The 17,024-nt window shown below is 40.1% G+C and overlaps 2 protein-coding genes across 3 annotated transcripts; one reads left to right on the top strand and one right to left on the bottom strand.

Moving 5' to 3' along the window:
- Window positions 1-269: 269 nt before the first annotated feature.
- MYEF2 (myelin expression factor 2) lies at window positions 270-8,507 on the top strand (the record flags this gene model as incomplete). The annotated part of the gene is made up of 11 exons (XM_010185230.1): window positions 270-423; window positions 844-893; window positions 978-1,041; window positions 1,183-1,284; window positions 1,481-1,531; window positions 1,606-1,674; window positions 1,960-2,058; window positions 4,917-4,988; window positions 6,136-6,344; window positions 6,456-6,507; window positions 7,975-8,507. Coding segments are annotated over 11 exons (1,086 nt in total), but the record flags the coding sequence as incomplete, so codon positions are not given.
- Window positions 8,508-8,522: 15 nt separating this feature from the next.
- On the bottom strand, window positions 8,523-17,017 carry SLC24A5 (solute carrier family 24 (sodium/potassium/calcium exchanger), member 5). 2 transcript variants are annotated; one of them, XM_010185228.1, is made up of 9 exons: window positions 16,993-17,017; window positions 16,556-16,735; window positions 15,098-15,181; window positions 14,905-15,008; window positions 14,483-14,583; window positions 13,615-13,898; window positions 12,693-12,899; window positions 9,771-9,872; window positions 8,809-9,203 (listed from the first exon to the last, which is right to left on the bottom strand). In XM_010185228.1, exons 2-9 carry the CDS (start codon window positions 16,620-16,622, stop codon window positions 8,881-8,883), a joined length of 1,272 nt encoding a protein of 423 aa, XP_010183530.1. In that variant the 5' UTR covers window positions 16,623-16,735; window positions 16,993-17,017; the 3' UTR covers window positions 8,809-8,880. The 2 variants fall into 2 exon arrangements, with proteins under 2 accessions (XP_010183531.1, XP_010183530.1); XM_010185229.1 differs by lacking the exon at window positions 16,993-17,017 and having other exon boundaries at window positions 8,523-9,203; window positions 16,556-16,730.
- Between the last annotated feature and the right edge of the window lie 7 nt (window positions 17,018-17,024).

The following is a 17,024-nucleotide window of genomic DNA, read 5'->3' as shown; positions in this document are numbered from 1 at the left end:
AACACCAGTGCATCAGAAAAGGGACAACCCTCCAGTTCAATCTGACTGGATATATATATATATATATATATGAAGTATAAATTGTTGCTTTTAGTTGATATTTTTGGGTTTGGTTGCAGTGTGTGTATATTACAAAGTCCTGTATTACAGTTTACCAATATCAAGCATTTTGTGAAGCTGAAGAGTTACAACTACGTAGAAAATCTTTTCCGAATGTAGTAGCAGAACAGAAACGTGCACTTAAATCACTGAGGTGTTTCTGTGTGTAGCTTGACTTTAAAGTTGGATGGAAGAAACTAAAGGAGGTCTTCAGCATTGCTGGAACTGTAAAGCGTGCAGACATCAAAGAAGATAAAGATGGCAAGAGTCGAGGAATGGGAACAGTTACCTTTGAACAGGCAATTGAAGCTGTTCAAGCAATATGTATCCTTGGTTTTGAAAATTAATTGATCAAATGCAAACTAGTCTGTAATGGCCTCTGATAGCCTCGTTTTGCAAATGGTGCTTATTTGCCTTGTAGCGAGTATGAAGGGACTGCAGTGTAATACTGTGCAGCTCACATTTTTAGTAGTGACTGAGTTTACCGCTAGAGTCTAAAAAGGTGTTCCAGATAATGTTGAACAAGCTTAAAATATGTGGGAATGTGACATAATGTAACTAACTTTTATATACCTAACAGCTTGTATAGTCTCTTCTGGCCTTTGAACTGGCATTCTAAAGACCAGGTAAGGAAACATAAGACTCCTGAAAATTGTACAGAAATAACATAAGTTATTACAGTGTTTCTTCTGAAATGGTTACGTTGTCTTCCATGGTTAGATTCCTTAACTTGCATTCCTTCAGCTATGTTCAATGGACAATTCCTGTTTGATAGACCAATGCATGTAAAAATGGTAAGTTGCTCGCATTTCTTTCTACCGTACATGCCTGCCAAAACATTGAAAGGATCATAGCATAACGTCCTTGTTTTTTACCAGGATGATAAATCAGTTCCTCATGAAGATTTCCGTGTTACAGACAGCAAAAGTTCACAGTTACCTCGTGAGTGCAGAGTTTTTTACCACTTGAGCTTAATGCATGTTGATATCAACTGTTGTAACAGTTTAGTAGTACTTTTGCATAGTGTGATCTCTTTATCCTAAATCAGAAACCCTTTCTTCTGGTGATACTTTTGTTTTCAAGGCGGTCTCGGTGGCATTGGGATGGGACTCGGGCCAGGTGGACAGCCCATCAGCGCAACACAGTTGAGCATGGGTGGTGGAATGGGAAGCATAGGCCCAGGAGGTAAACCTGTGTTCTTAACTTTTAAGTTTTACAGAGCTTTAAGCTTAAAATTGTCTTTTCTGTGTTTGGAAGAATTACTCTTGACAAAGCAAGCCTTGTGTAGTGTGATTTTTGAGATGTTAACTGTCTCTGTGGTTTTTAAATCCCTTAGTATCTTGCCTGTCTTCTAATTGGTGTTTGTCTTTTTGGTTTCAAGGTATGGGAATAGATGGTCCAGGATTCGGCAGAATGAACAGAATGGGAGGCGGTACGTGCAGTGAAGTTCTTTACACTAAGTATTTTTGTAATATTGCATAGAAAACACTCTTCCTTATTTTACAGGACTTGCTGGACTTCGTGGAATGGAAGGAATGCCTAATATGGGAGGATTTGGAGTCAGCCGAATGGGAGGTAGGTGAACGCTGCTCCTGTACACTTTCTAACTTTGCTAATATATATTTATTGAAAGCTCTTCCTCCTGGGACGGGTAATGTAGATGATTTCAAAGGAAATACAGTCAGTGGTGCGAGTGAAGGCACAGGAACTGATGTGGTAAGCATTTAATAAGTGCCTCTGGCTTGTGCATTAAACCCACTTCTATTTAAACAAGCAGCTGTGGAACAAGTGTTGTATGACCATTAGCTTAGATGTCTATAACAGAGCACTTCTGGGGTTTTTTTGCTTTATTCTCTACAGAAATGTTCCGTGGTGGAATGGGAGGAAACATGGACAGAGATTTTGGTCGTGGTGACATGGCATTGAACCGTGGTTTTGGAGATTCTTTTGGAAGGATGGGTATGGTAACTGTTAAATTTCCTGTGGCAAATTGCAGCACGGTATTGGAAGAGGTTTTACTACAGGAAGAGGAGACCTGGTTTCATTTGGTCATCTTCTGTCTCCTCTTCCCCCAGTCATTACTATAAGGATGTAATCTGAGTGTTTATTAAAGCCATCACTTAGGATGGAGGTTAATGTGGGTTGGTTTTATTTTCATCTGTAAAATATAAACAAAATAGCAATTTGAGGAAAGCATTTAGCTTCATACTGTTAACTTTGTGAGGTATTAAGTCTTCTGGGCGTTAAAGTGTATGCTTCTGATAATCCTGAACAAGTTGCCCATGTAGCACCTTTGTAACTTCCAGGAGCCTGCTTTTGCAAGTGCTGGAAAATTGTTTTTACTGCAAATCAGGTAGCATTGGATAGGAACTTTGGTGAATTTTGCTGCCCTCTGTTTGCTTCCTGCCTTCTGAGCTCAGACAGCTCAGAATGGGATTTATTGGCCTCCTCTGTAACTGAGCCAGCTTTGTTTTGTTTTGTTTTAGATGATGTCTTGTTGACAGAGTTCATTTTGTTACTTTTGGGTTCCCTTACTCTTCTGTCTGAAGAGGCCTGGAAGTGCTTAACAGTAGAGCCTTCTTGCACTTTGTTGCTGTATTGTTACCTGCAAGTGCGCATTACAGAAGACAGGTTTTCTTCCCCCTCTTCCCTGTGGTTCTCCTTTTGCCTCTCCTTTAATTTCCCCGCTGTGAAAGAGAAGCTGCTGAAGAGCATAAGGTTTATCTGGTCTAAAAGTTCAGTTTGGTTTGGTTGTTTTTTTTTCTTCCCCCCCCCAGCTTTTTTTTTAAGTTTGGGCAGTCATGACAAAGGGTGTCTCTTGTGCAGTTCTCTTCAAGCACTGGTAATTGTGTAGAGGTGATAAGAAGGTAATAAGCTTGTCAGTGAGTTAGTGTTAATGTCTTGGAATTAATGTCCTAGAAACCAAGTGTCTGCTTTCGCTCTGTGCTTGCAGCATAGGATAAACATCTGTTTCCCAAGTGAAAATCCAAAGCCACTTCAGTTACCCATGTTCATGCAAGCAATAGACTTTGAGTCTTCTGGGAATGTGCAGCGGTTTTGAAATGCATGAACGTGGCCCCAGTGAGAGACTGACGTGGAAGTCACTCATGCAGTGGGTCCAGCAACCTTCAACTTACAACCTGTCAGCGGTCTTACCCTTTAAGTACTGCAAGGAGAGCCGAGAGAAGAGTTTTCCAACTCAACCTTAAATACTGGAAGGAGGTTGTAGGGATTTACAGAATAGAATAGTTAATAGATACCATGTTTAATCAAGGAAGACCCTAGTGTACTCCTGTTACTGTGTTTAGGTGAATGGTACCTCAAGAGGAAATGCTGTGAGTGCATTTGGCTTTAGTGTCCTGCCAGTTTCAAGGAGGGCAACTTACGACAGTCTGTGATTGGGCTGTGGCTTCAGTTAATGAAAATGAGGATCTTTGGCAGCAGAATCATTCCAGTTGCTGTTTGAGTTGCCTGAATTTTGAAATATCCAAAAAATCAAATTGTGTCATAGAGCATCTCTGAGCGTATAACGTTTTGTTGGTGAAAAGCCAGCGGGGAAAAAAGTACAGGTAAAGGATGCCTCTAAGGTCAGAAACAGCTGATGTCTTGCTTATTAGGATTATTTGAGCTTTGGGTGTAACTGGGGTGCCCTCACAAACAAGTAATGTTTTCTAGCTCTGGAAAAGTGGGGGTTATTTTTTTTCTTCACAATTCTGTTTAAGGGCAAAACCCAGTTACTGTCAGCAATCCCAACATTTGACTTGGTGTTTCATTGCAAGACCGTCTGGCCTAGCCTAATGAATAAGTATCAGGATACTCCTCATATGCAAACTGATGGCTGAAGTACTGGGGGTAATCCTTCTGGTGCTGGAAATTGGTCGTTCTCTTGAACAGGCCAGTCCACGTTTTCTGAGGTCTTGGTATGGCTATGACACCACTGCTGTCTGAGAGGAGACAAATATTTCCCACAAGAGACTGGCAGGGAACAATTGTTGGTTTTTTGAACTGTGTGGAGAAAACAAATCTAATGGAAGACTCAGCAGTGACCTTTTTTAGATCCTAAACCAAAGGTGTCTGGTCTAAAGATGGTGGCTATTGATCTATTTTGCTGTAAGTGAAAACTAAGCTGTTTCTTTTAGGTATGAAAACAAAGGAAGAAAAATGCAGCTGACAGTTCCGCTCTGTTCTGCAGTGACAGGAGTGTGGCGCTCTCGAGTTTCTACAATTTGAGAGGATCCCTTGGGATTACTTTCCTGAACATTAGCACTTCAATGAGAAGAGTTATTTTTACCGCACTCCAGAATCAGTCTCTGATACCATCCTGGAGATTCCATGGTTTGGCCAAATAGCTTTTATTAAGCTATCGATTCCCTTTCTTCCTCCCTTATTTCCACCAAATTCCATCAATTCACTCTTCGTATGCAGTAAAGAAAGACATTGGGAGAGCTGCTCCTAGCTTTTGCATTGGTTTCTTAAAAGTAAGAGAAACTAGGGCATTTCTGTACTGTGAATAAGATGGACCCTTCAGTTTTGAGGCTGTGCTTCCCAATATGGAAAAGGGCACATTTGGTTTTAAAATGTCTGAGCTGCTGGCAGAGGGAAGAAAAACTTATCAGAGTAGTTTAAGCCCTGTGACAGAGAAGGAGGAACTAATGTGACTTACTCGATGTTTCCTGTTTAGTTTGAGTAAGAAAGGCACAGGTTAAAGTGTTCTGTGGAAAAACATCGCCAGGTAACATTGAGATCAGTGTGTGCTTTGGTTGCTGTCACTAACTGGTGCTTTCAGTGTATGTCATGTCATTGTCTTTTCTGTTTAGGTGGTGCAATGATTGGTGTTTTTGCAGGAGGAATGGGAGCGCCTAGCATGGGCCCAGTAAGATCTGGAATGAGTAGGTTGACTTGTTTCAACAGAACGTAAACACACGGGCAATGTAATGGTGTGGTGTGCCTGTAATTGTACGAGAGGGTTTGGGGGCAGCGTAGCGTCTTGCCAGTGTTGCAAGAAGCAGAATTCTGTTGCATGTGACTGCAAGTCCAATAGCTTTTAAAGGCTGTTTTGTTGAGGTGAACGTTCAGAGGAAAACTTGCTCGTATAGTCTTTCCTAAATCTTAGTTTTGAAATTGTTTGAACCTCTGGTTTGGAGGGAGAAATGATTCAAGTAAGAAAAAAGACAGATGAGCAAAGTTATTGTGTGAACTTCATGGAGCAGAACTTCAGTAATCTCATCATTGAAATAACAAAAAAAAATAGCACTGAATTTCAGATATCACTCAGTTTAATTTTGTGCAGAGCTCCAGTACTGAGTTTGTATTACAGCAAATATCCGAGTTCCTCAGGCCAGAGTAGATGAGAAACTAACGTCTTGCTAGTGGCAGTCTTGAGAGGTCCCTCCTGAATTGTCTTTATAGTTTTGCTTCACATTAATTATGAATTCAGAAAGATTATAATAGGATATTTGAATGCCATTGATCTTAGTTCTTTCTGTAATATACACGAATATATCTCATTGCGTGTATCATGGGAAGGTCCGTTCTCTTCACTGTACTTGCAGTAACATCTGTTCTCTGCAAAATACGCTTTCTGTAGAAGATTGTGCCAGTAAGTGTGGCTGTGGCACAAAGGAAGCAAAATTAACAGTAGTGTATGTGGTCAAATTATCTGTATCTTAACGTTGCCACAGTTATTTACTTGATCTCTTTGTGTTACGGGGTATCAGATTTTCATTAATTAAACTGGACAGCCTTTAAATCCTCATTCTTTACTTGTGTTCATTAATAGCATGGTGCAGTTTGGTTTTCACTTTTTTAGAACTGGTGCTTTCTGTCTTCCAAAACTTTGCCTTCAAATATTTACCATGCTACTGGATAAATGACTGTGCATGTGTGAAGTTGTTTTATATTACAGCAGTTTTATGAAAGTTATTTTTCTCCTGACAGAAAAGTTTGTTTTGTGTGGTGGGTTTTGTTTGTTTGTTTGTTTGTTTTACAAAATACCTGTGCGTTTATTACTAAAAAGGTCTTTATTTTATTCTGTAGGTGGTGGAATGGGTGGTATGAACAGTATGGCTGGAGGAATGGGAATGGGGATGGATCGGCTGAGTTCTGGTTTTGATCGAATGGGACCAGCTATGGGTGGAGGCCTGGACAGGAACATCGATATCGATCGAGGATTTGTGCCTGGCCCAATGGGAAGTGGCATGAGAGAGAGATTAGGCTCTAAAGGCAACCAGATATTTGTGAGAAACGTAAGCAATTGAATGCATGGAAACCATGAGCTTATTTCCTGTGCTTATTTGATTGCTCTTTTTCTCTTTGTAATGTTTTGTTGTTAGTAATGTTGTTTTTTTTAATTCTAGCTTCCTTTTGACTTGACCTGGCAGAAGCTAAAGGAGAAATTCAGTCAATGTGGTATGTATAGCAATCCTATCCTTGCTCAGCTCCATCGGCTTCATGTTTTATATGGCGTTCATTAGATAAGGACAGGACGACAAGGTTGTTGCCTTATCCTGAAGATGAGTCTGGCTAGCCTCATCTTTCTGACTTTCCCCAGCTTTTCTGAATTACAGAAATGGTTTTTAGGCATGACATAACATGAAACCAAGGTACAGTATGGGCTGTGTTGGCTCCGAGTGATCATCTGCTATAAACTTTAACCCATTCCATTAATAAAATTACTCTTTGAACTTCTGTTTTTTGAAGCAGGTATTTTGTATTCTCTGGCCAACGTGGAATATGTAATGTAGTACTTACTTGGAGAAAAACGCACGCGGGGGCCTGGGCCTGTCCAGGTTATGCATTACTTCCAGAAACGGTGCTGCATCAAATCAGTGTTAGTAATTTTGCCACAGTGGCAGATTGTTTTTTATGCAAATAGATGATCCTGATTAGCATACGTGCAGGCTGTAATGCTTCCCCTTTATGTTACGAAGCAAAGGCCCTATTTGTGTAAGATAAAGAATTGCTACAAATATCCAGTAATTCATTTATCTAATTCAGAAAAGTTGTATTTCCACAGGAGTGAATAAGAAATGAAGCCTGGGTGTAGAAATGATTCTTTTGTTTTGAAAATGCACTTTCAGAAGGGAAAGCTTTAACTAAATTACAGGATGGCTCTTCTTATTTGAGAGGGACAGAAAAGACAGATGATTTAAAACATACTGTTGATGCCCAAGACAGTCTTCATGCAGCTACTGCAGATTTGATGTGAATTAGAACTCTCAGTTCCACCAGATGAACACTCAGGTGTTCACCTTCTTCTTTCTGCGGGAGGATATAGTGAAACAGGTTCTTTTTTTAAACTTTTAACTGCCTGGGCAACTTTCAGCTAGTTCAGAACTTGGTTTTTTTCATTATCTCCTCAGCAGGTAACAGATGTGGTAATTATGTCGAATTGTTTTTAAGAATTCTAAGCACCAAATATAAGCACAACAGAATATATTCACACTAGTATCATAAGGAAATATGAAAACCATGTCTCCATATGTTCAGTTTCTCTCAGTGAAAGGCCAGTCTTCTGTTAAATGGTATTTAAAAATAAAACACTGTGTATTTTAGGGAAAAGTTTCTTGTTCCTAGTGCCATGTGGGAGCTCAGGAATAGTGTGCTGCAACACGCCAGGTCTCAACCCTGAGGTCAGATACAGGCTTACTTCATCTTACGCTAATGTGAAGGAAACGGTGGATCTTAATGTGGATTCTTCACTGCCGTTCTGACCTCTGTCACCCTCCCTGAATGAGTGAATGTACCATCAATCTGAAAGTGCTAATGTCCCTCTAGATCCCATTTTAAAATGCTTTTTTATCACTTCTGCTGAGTTCTTTAAGTTGTTAGTGCACTGAAGACTTGCAATAACTGCTGTTTAACTTATTTATTCAGGTCATGTAATGTTTGCAGAAATAAAAATGGAGAATGGAAAATCAAAGGGCTGTGGAACAGTCAGATTTGACTCGCCAGAATCTGCTGAAAAGGCCTGTAGGATAATGAACGGCATAAAAATCAGTGGCAGAGAAATTGATGTACGCTTGGATCGCAATGCATAATTTAAAACTGTGTGTTCAGGAACATTCCTATGTCTGTTTAGCTTCTCTATCCTAGTAAGTCATTTTTAGTAACATTGTATGCTTACAAAAGTTGTAAAAAGGAACTTTTAAATCCCACCAGCCTTTAACAGTATAGTGTTTAATATACTGTGATACTTGTTAACTGACTCTTACGATGTTTGGTTTTTAAAGACAATTTGCCTGATTTTTGTTGTTTTTTTAGAGGCACTGAGCACCTGCAGGTCCCTGTAGACCGTGGAAGCTTGGGATGCTCAGCACCTTTGGAAAATTAGGCCAAGTGTCTCTAGTCATTCAGTTTAAATGAATGGTTATACTGTTTTTAATAAAATAAGCCATTTTCTCTGTTAATCTCAAGGTTGCATAGTGGGATTTGTTTAGTGTTTTCTTATTTTTATTTTCCACCCCCGTGTGTATCAGCATTGTAATGTAAAAACTAGATGTCTTTTTTCAGACTTTTGGTTCCATGTGAGTTGTAGTCATACTGTAAGTCTTGACTAAAAGAAAGGGCTCCAATTAGGCTGTGATGTTTTTGTTCTACTTTAATATTACTTTAATGACATGACTTAGTTCTGTAAATAAGATTTAGAGCCCAGTGGAAGCTTTGTTTGGTTTTGGTTTGGTTTTTTTGGTTTTGTGGGTTTTTTTTCATTTTGACTAAATGAACAAACTGATCTCTCTCTCCTGCTTTTATTTTTTCCATCAGTTTAATCACTGATTAAAACTAGTTACCACAGACCCTCGTAGGATTGTTACCTATGATGCCGAGTTCATATAAAATTGATAATGTAGTAAATACTGAGTACATTACGAGACACATTCCTCCCAATTTTTTATCTATTTTCCAGCCATTCAGGTGAACTGCCAGAAAAATAAAAACAACAGAACAGATAAGAGAAATGGCTGTGTATGTCAAACCGCTGCTGTTCACTTCTATGGGCCCTGATGTATTTATGAAGGCAGTTTTTATAAACCAGGGTATTCCCAAACAGAGCATGTCAAATACGTTGGATCCCACAATGTTAGACATAGCCATATCTCCATTTCCTGTAAAAGAAGAAATACAAATAAGTCTGCTAAGCTGTATTGTATGAAATTGCCAAACTGTTTTGGAGGAACAGATGTCAGCCCTCAGTTGCTCACAGAGCACCCTTTCCGGACTTTCCACTGAAAGAACCAGAGTTGTGATGCTACAGAACACAGGTTTGGGTACCGCAAGCATAAAGAGAAAAATCTCCCGAAATCACCAGCATCTGCGCAGTTGCACTTAAAATAAGCTAGACAGGCTGTTATAAAAACCCAGTCACGTTTAAAATACCAAGAGCTGCAGTTGTGTTTTGCAGTAAAACTGCACTTGATCAGCAACAAATCAAACCAGTCTAGAATGCCTCTGTGAGATACTCTGAGAGGTTTGTAGATGTCTGAGCCACAGCTTCTTCAGGTAAGCTATTGATTTATTATTAGTAAACTTTAAGCTCTAGAATCTTGAGCAAAAACTTTGAAGTTACTCCTTATTTCTGGAAATGTTGACTAGAATTGTCTTTGGGGTTTTTTTTTTCAATAGTAGCTTTTAAACACATCCGTGGGAATGAGCCTGAATACTGAAATGTTTACCTTTTTGAGCCACCAGCACACTTGCAACTGTATCTGGTACACTTGTTCCTGCTGCTAGTAATGTGAGACCCATTACTGACTCTGGAATCCCCAGTGTTTCACCTGCAGTTGATAAATAGCGGTAGAAAATGCAAGTAGGGTTTTAGTTTAAGCTTCATCCAAAGATATTGCTTTGGACTTCGTTTGCTGGACAAAGGATTAGTAATCATACAGTAATTTCAAAAGGAATATGTCAGCTAGCTTGACTAAAGATGAAGTCAATGAACCATGAAGTAGTTAACAACAACAACAACAAATTGATTGTCCTTCAATCAAACAAACAGGAATTCAGTAGAGGAACCATCTTACCAAGTTTCTCAGAGATCCAAGTGGTGTCTCCAGTGGTCAAGGCAATACCAATTAGGAGGTTTTTTCCTTTCAGATAGCAGAAATTTAAATACCTGACAAGTCACTCTTTTGGTTGTTTTTACTTCACCTTCTGGAAAATGTAGTAGTGTTCTGTGATTTTGGGCATCTCATCGTTAGTGCTCACAAGTCTTATGAAGCAATAACTTAAAATCACCCACTCTTTAAAGGGGGAGGAAAAGAGCACGTGAGTTTTCTTGGGAGGAGGATCATGAAGATCATTCCTGTCTCAACTACGTGGCTTTACCATTTCACTCCAATTAGCAAGTTCGTGTGTTGGACTTGGAAGAATCAAAATGCAGAATTTTTGAGACTTGTAAGTTCAAGCAATCCTTTAGAAGTGTGAGTTTCCTTAGAAAAATACTGCTTTAAATTAAGAAAAGTTTTAAATTATTACTAAAACAGCATCTTATTTTCCCCACCTCTTTTTTAGCCCCATATCCTATAAGCAATATTAATTTCTCGCTTAAAACACACAGATTGAGATCTCCAGAATTGCTTTAATAGTTGTACCCTCCACAAGCATCAGTATGTTGAAGTACTTGATACCTCTGTAGTTTTTTCCTTAAACTTTCTTGCTCGCTAAGTATCTCAGCATGCTGAAATCTGAATTCTTACTCGTATTATTTGGACACTCATAAGAACAGTTTTCTCAAAGGAGGCGGCAATACTCTGCAGGCTAGGTCAGCAACGCTTGCCTGGTACAAACCAGCTTAGTCTAGAGCAGACCAGTAAATTGACGTTTGAAGCTGTTTGTGGTTCAGAGGGACTGAAACCATCCAGTTGCAGAATAGGTACTGGTATTTATTCTTCCATCACTCTTAATGTAAGAGATTTGCGGAATGAGGGACCAAGAAGATCAGCTTTATCAACCATTCAGGATGGAAAATAACGATTCAAGCCAAGCAAACCAAGGTGGAACGTGAATGAACCAGCCTTCTGTACCCAGCGGTAGTTTCTAGTCCTCTGAAGGTTGTAAGATAGACTCTAACTCAGGTGAATCCAATCTTTCTTTTTGTTAGATAGATTGATCTTCTGTTTAATGTGTAGGGTTTTTTCTGGCAACTGACCATGAAGAGAGCATGGTATTCATTTTCTAGCCTGTAGTTAATTTTGTGTGTGAGTAGCAGTATCTTGCTATAAGTAGTCAAATTTTCTTTTGTAGCAACAAAAAGATGTACCAAGTTATGTTTGTTCTTGACCATCAACATTAAGTCCCCAGCTATGACACGTTTGTGGCATTCTGATGGGCTGTTAATGCAACAGGAGAATCTTTGCGTCACCCTTCATGAGAGAACCTGGACTTGAATATAATGTGTGTGTAATTTTTAGAGTTTTAACATGTAAATAGAACATATTTGACCTAGGAGTAGCGGGCCGAAACCCCAGTACTGCTTGTGATGACTTCAAAGCGAACTAACACCACTGCACTGTTGGACTCTCCAGTGTACCTGCTTTCATATGAATTAGTGCTTTGTCTAATAGAGCAGCAATAACTTTCATTTGAATCTGTTTCAAAGGCTTCTGGCACTCAGACAGCAAACCCTTGCTCTTTAGATACAAGTGGAAACTTAATAGACCAAGGAGGGAAGCTGGTGGGTGTTACATCCAGCGATCCACTAGTAATTTCTCAAAGGTTTACCAGATGTATAGGTCTGTTTCTGCACTGAACAAGGAGTTATTCATTGAACTGAAGTTAACAACTTTAGGATGCTGAACTAGCAGAATACTTGAGTAGGATTAGTGAGCTATAATGTGGAAATGGCAAGCTTTGTAATATTTCTTTCTTGTTTAGAGATTTGTTTTCTGCTTGTTCTTAAAATTAAAAACTGGAGAAACAGTGAAATGAGGTGACTTTTAATACCTTAAGATATTTTTAAGAGAATGTTTTTATGCTGAAGTTCATACCCTTTCTCTCACTAACATGCAATTCATGTGCTGCTTGACTTTATAATGCAGGTTTGTAAGAGGTATGCGTGCACGCACACCAAGAATGTTTAATGTAAACACGATGCTATAGTTGAAATAAAATAGTACAAGAATTTGGGAGGTTTTTTGACAGTTAACACAATGCCAAATTTCTTACTATAGTGTTCAATGAAAACATGGGTATAGAAATCATAGATCTTACACAGAACCTGGAACCTTTAATTCCAGTTCTGGTGGATTCCATGTTTGCCTGACTTCAGCTTGACAAGTTTATTGTGCAGTTGTTTCACTTCATGAAGCAGTTTAATGAAACTGTCTCTCTTTGAATATAAGGCTGCTTTTTGTAGCTGTGTAAACAAATTCTCCTTGCTGTGATGGTAAGCAGTCTGAGGCAGCTAAAGTGGTTTGCATTAGCTGGAAGGAGGCGGCAAACTAAGCGGTGTTTGTTAGTTGGTTGGTTTCCTTACAACAAAGCATGTGTTGCTTAACTGACAACTGTGGAAAGGAGAACTCTTCACAGGGAGAAAACTTTTGTCAGTCATTCTCAATTGCTTGATTCTGCATAGCAGCAGCACTTTAGGTACCTACCTGCTATCGTTACCATCCATACGAGAACGTAAGTTATGGCAGAAATCCATGCTGCTGAAATCAGAAATGTCACCAGGAACCAGTTCCTCCAAAACTGCCTTCTGCAATCTGGTATAGTCAAATAGAATAGTGTAATAATGGGAAGGGATAGCACCCACAAAATTCTCTTCATGTCTGCTTCAGGCACGGTGAAGACGCTTGGATGATCTGTTGAAGAAAGAGTAGCTATTTTAAATGGCAGCGTGAGGTTTGAATCCACAGCGTGCAGTCGTATCGCTGTATGTAGTAAAAACTGCATCCTCAAGTTCTAGCTGTAGTCTTACCTAGTACCTACATCACACTGGACAAAACAAATCAAGTGTTTGTTACTACCATGTTGCCTCACTAGGAGGGAACTAAGGTGGATGAAAAATAAACTTTTCTTTAAAGGTTTAGACAAAATGTTTACCAAGAGTAAGTACCAACTGCTGGTTTCTTCCCTAAGTGAAGGGGAAACGAGATGATGTGTGGTGCCACCACAGCTATTCCTTCTGATAGGCGTATTCTGGGCTTTGAACCTGCCCTCGTCATAAGAAAACACTGTACATTAGTACAGTAGCAGTGTGTCTTTCACACAATACTGCATTTTACAGGCAGTGTTGCTGGGAAGTTTCAAACACGCACATCAGACTGATGGAGGTCTGCTGTTCTAATGTGACACACATGAGCAACTATCCTAGCACTCTTCTAGCACCTAACGTGGTAGAAATACCACCACTCTGATTTATTTAATGTTACACTGCAGATGAGAGTAATGATTTACCTGAATACTATGCTGGAGATCTTTTGTGAACAAAATCTTAACACCACCTCAGAATCTACTCTTTATTAGAAGTGATGCAGACAGACTGGCAGAGTGCTAGAGACAACTGTAGGAATTTACCGTCAGAGATTTCGTCAAGCCCGTGCAAACTCATTGAAAGTTGAGAGTAGTCCAGCTCATCCTGAAAAATTCCGCTGTCTGTTCTCGACTGTTGGCGAATTAGAGGTCCACTCTCCTCCCTCCATCCCACGAGTGGCTGCTGCTCAGCATTCTCTTCCATAGCTTTTGTAAAACACGTGCAGCAGGGACTGAACTTCTTCATGAGGTACTGGTTGATTTTAATGTCAAAACACAGTACCAGAATGTAACACCCATATATCAATAATAAGGATGCGCTTTCATACCTAGAGTGAAGAACACATTTTACACGACATGTAATATGAAAAACCTCAGCTCTCTAGCTCATTCAAATAGCTGGTGCATGGATGTCTGTGCAATGGAGTCTTCGTGTGGTTAGAGAGAGGGATAGTAGGTGCTATTCCGAGTTAGAAACGTCAGAGCTGGTGCTGGACCTGACTGGTTTGTTGGGGCAGCAGGAGTTTCCCTGTTGGTGGCAGAGTTAAACCATCAGATCATGATCTGCTTATGGCCAACAAAGGTGTTTCTTAGCAGTGATTCTGTCCAAGAAAAGGCTCAAAAGGAATAAACTACAAAGACCAATTGCTATGCCAAAACAGTTATGATAGTAACTGTGAAGTCTGTACAGACAAACCTATGCAGACCAAACGTTACAAACGCAGGGTTTGTGTTTATGTCATAAACTTTACACGCGTTACGACTTCTTACGTTTTTGAAAGCCAACAGGGTGTTTATTTCTGTTAGTGAATGGCAGTTCAGGCTACTTGAAGGTTGAGGGTTTTGTTTGTTTTTCAAAACGCTGTCTCACTAATCTCAGTCAAGGTGAACTCAGCACTGCTTGTGCTCTTACCAGTAAATTCTGTTGTCAGATATCATCGCCAGGACCGCTGCGACACTAATTGTATATGCCAGGCAGTCTCTAAACAGCGGCCAACAGGACAGCCTCGAAACCTGCAGATCACAGATTCATTACTTTCCTTAAACTTGTCTGTCATACTTCCACAAAGTGCTGTAAATGCTGCATCAATGTTGTTTCTATATTATGTATTAATTTAAGATTCTTAGGAATGACTTAAGTATGATATTTAACAAGTTAGTGTTTTTAAAAACTTTCATAAGTTATCTTAAAACTGATCACATGCTGGTTTTGCTACTAAATAATAAACTTGGCAGTTGTCATAGTAAGTGACTCTTGGCTTTTGTTGGCAAATCAGAAAGGATGACCGTGTGGCTCTTGGGAGCAGAATTATCAAAGAATTATCTGGTACATACCACGCTGGAAAACAGCCCACAGGCTGCAGAAATACCAAGAAGGTTGTAGATTGCTGATCCAAGGATGGTGCTCACGCCGATATCTCCCTTTGTCACGAAGACTCCTGTAAGGAAAATGACTCTGGTACGTTTCAGCTTGGCATGCAAGGAGAGGAACTGTAGATTCGGAGGCGTCAAAACCTACGTCTCTTACCTAGAAACGCAGTGACAAGCTCTGGAGCAGAGCTGCCAGCAGCCATAAAAGTTGCTCCAGCAACATCCTGAGAGAGGCCAAGGCCTGAGGATAGAGCAAAAGAATTGCTTAAAAAGTAAATACGTCAGCAGTCTGTACCCTCTACTTACGTTAGTATACAGTGTTAGAAGCTAGTGCAGTTAAACAGAATGAACTTTGCTTCCTTTTACACAGGTAATGCATTTATTTGAAATTGGTAAAACAATATATTGAAAAGATAGCTCCATTGATGGGGCTAATTAATTTCTAACTTTATTACAGAAATTAGTTTAAATACCTGAAAAGAAGTGCTGATAATAAAAGAGATTTGGGCGTCATCTTAAAATGTAAAATGGGCACGTGTATGTGGGCTTTAACTCTGTTTCACGTGGGTAATAACTGTGGGGAAATTCCTTGGACTCGAGTGTGATATTGCGACATGATCCATGTCCAGTCCGTCTGTCCTCCAGGGGAATCCACACCAGAAATAATAGCTAAATTCAAATGAGTGCTGCGATCTTAAAAACAACTTTTCACTCCGTATGGGCAGTGTAAGAGCCTGTGTCTTGCTTGAATGCAATGAGGTTTTTGTTCTGGTAAGTTGACTTTCTGAAATATAACTCGCTCTGTGGATCGAGTTCTGCACTCTAAGAACAGGGACATACGGTTAACTATGGAAAAAAATCTGAGACGTGCTTATTTATCATCAATAAAAAAGTACCAGCTCTACAGCAATGCTCAAGCTCACATTTTCTGTAAGTGTTCTGGTCTGGAGAGTGTTTTGTGGTGTTCAGGGATGAGTTTCCCTGGGGAATTTTCTTAATTCTTGGCAATGAAAAGCTGAACTCTCGGCCAAGACCATCATTTGAATCCAGTGGTCTGCTGAAGCCAGGGAAGTTTTTACAGGTTGATGGGATTTCACAGAATGGTTGTAACCATAGCATTCCTTTCTGTCCAGTGTCGTACCTTTAACCTGTAAACAGCAGCTCAGCCTGATGCTGCTTCACTACTTCGAGAGAAATGCAGACACCTGAGCAAGGAACTTAATGTCCACGTTTTAATATAGGGACACTTTTGGGTTCTGGGTTTGGATGTCCCATGTTCAGTCTTTCCCCCCTCTGCCATACTACTATGGACACACAACTGCTACCCAAAGTTATATCGTGGCTTTAGTTAGTACTGAGGAAGTTCCAAGATTTTCCTTCAGGCATGAGAAAACAAATTTTAAATGAATGCCCATGCAGACCGGAATCAGATTTTTTCTCAATATAATATTGACACATTGTATCAAATTAGATATTGTACTGCTAAGTCTCAATGCACAGAGACTTCGAAGTTTCTTTAGTTTTGTCTCCAGAGCACTCCAACTTTGAAGCTTTTAAAGAGAATGTTCACCAAGCTCCTTAGTTTTGCAGGAGAAAGATCAGGACGTTCACTTACATTCACTGATGATCTCTAGAGAAGGAAGGAAGTAATCATCGCACACAATGGACACGGCCAAAAACATGTAAAGTATAATTATGAAATAGATAACAATTCCTCCATCCTTTCTCTCCTGCGGTGTAAAAAATCCTTCAGGAAACTCCGACGAAGAAGAAAGGACACAACCCGTCCCGTTTTCTGAAAATTGAGTACAAAGGCGTTACAGGTCCTGGTACCTCTCCCTTTTTCAGGCTATAGGAGTTCTGTGGATTGCAGCTATAACGGGAGACTGGCTTCAGAGGCTTTCTGTCTCCCCAGCAGATCTATCTGCATTCGGGACAAGGGCAGCAGCAGCGCCACCGATAAAGCCGCGGCAGCGTCACCCGAACGCTGCACACCTGGGTGCGGAGGTACGACAGCCCGCGGCCGCCCCGCCCCGCCGCCCGGCTCCCTACCTGCGTCCGCGGCCGGGCTCTGGGCCCGCGCT

Source organism: Mesitornis unicolor, unplaced genomic scaffold (assembly GCF_000695765.1).
Source record: "Mesitornis unicolor isolate BGI_N332 unplaced genomic scaffold, ASM69576v1 scaffold33305, whole genome shotgun sequence".
NCBI classification, from domain to species: Eukaryota; Metazoa; Chordata; class Aves; order Mesitornithiformes; family Mesitornithidae; genus Mesitornis; species Mesitornis unicolor.
Note: the sequence above shows the minus strand (reverse complement) of the source record. Positions and strands in the feature narration are given on the sequence as shown.

What these genes read in the sequence shown, in the direction of transcription:
- SLC24A5 (XM_010185228.1), bottom strand. Translation starts at nt 16,622, where the DNA reads ATGTTTTTGGCCGTGTCCATTGTGTGCGATGATTACTTCCTTCCTTCT. An exon ending in GCTTGTCACTGCGTTTCTAG is followed by an intron (nt 15,009 to 15,097) that starts GTAAGAGACGTA and finishes TTTTCCTTACAG; the next exon opens with GAGTCTTCGTGACAAAGGGA. An exon ending in ATGGATGGTAACGATAGCAG is followed by an intron (nt 9,873 to 12,692) that starts GTAGGTACCTAA and finishes TATCAACTGCAG; the next exon opens with GTGAAACACTGGGGATTCCA.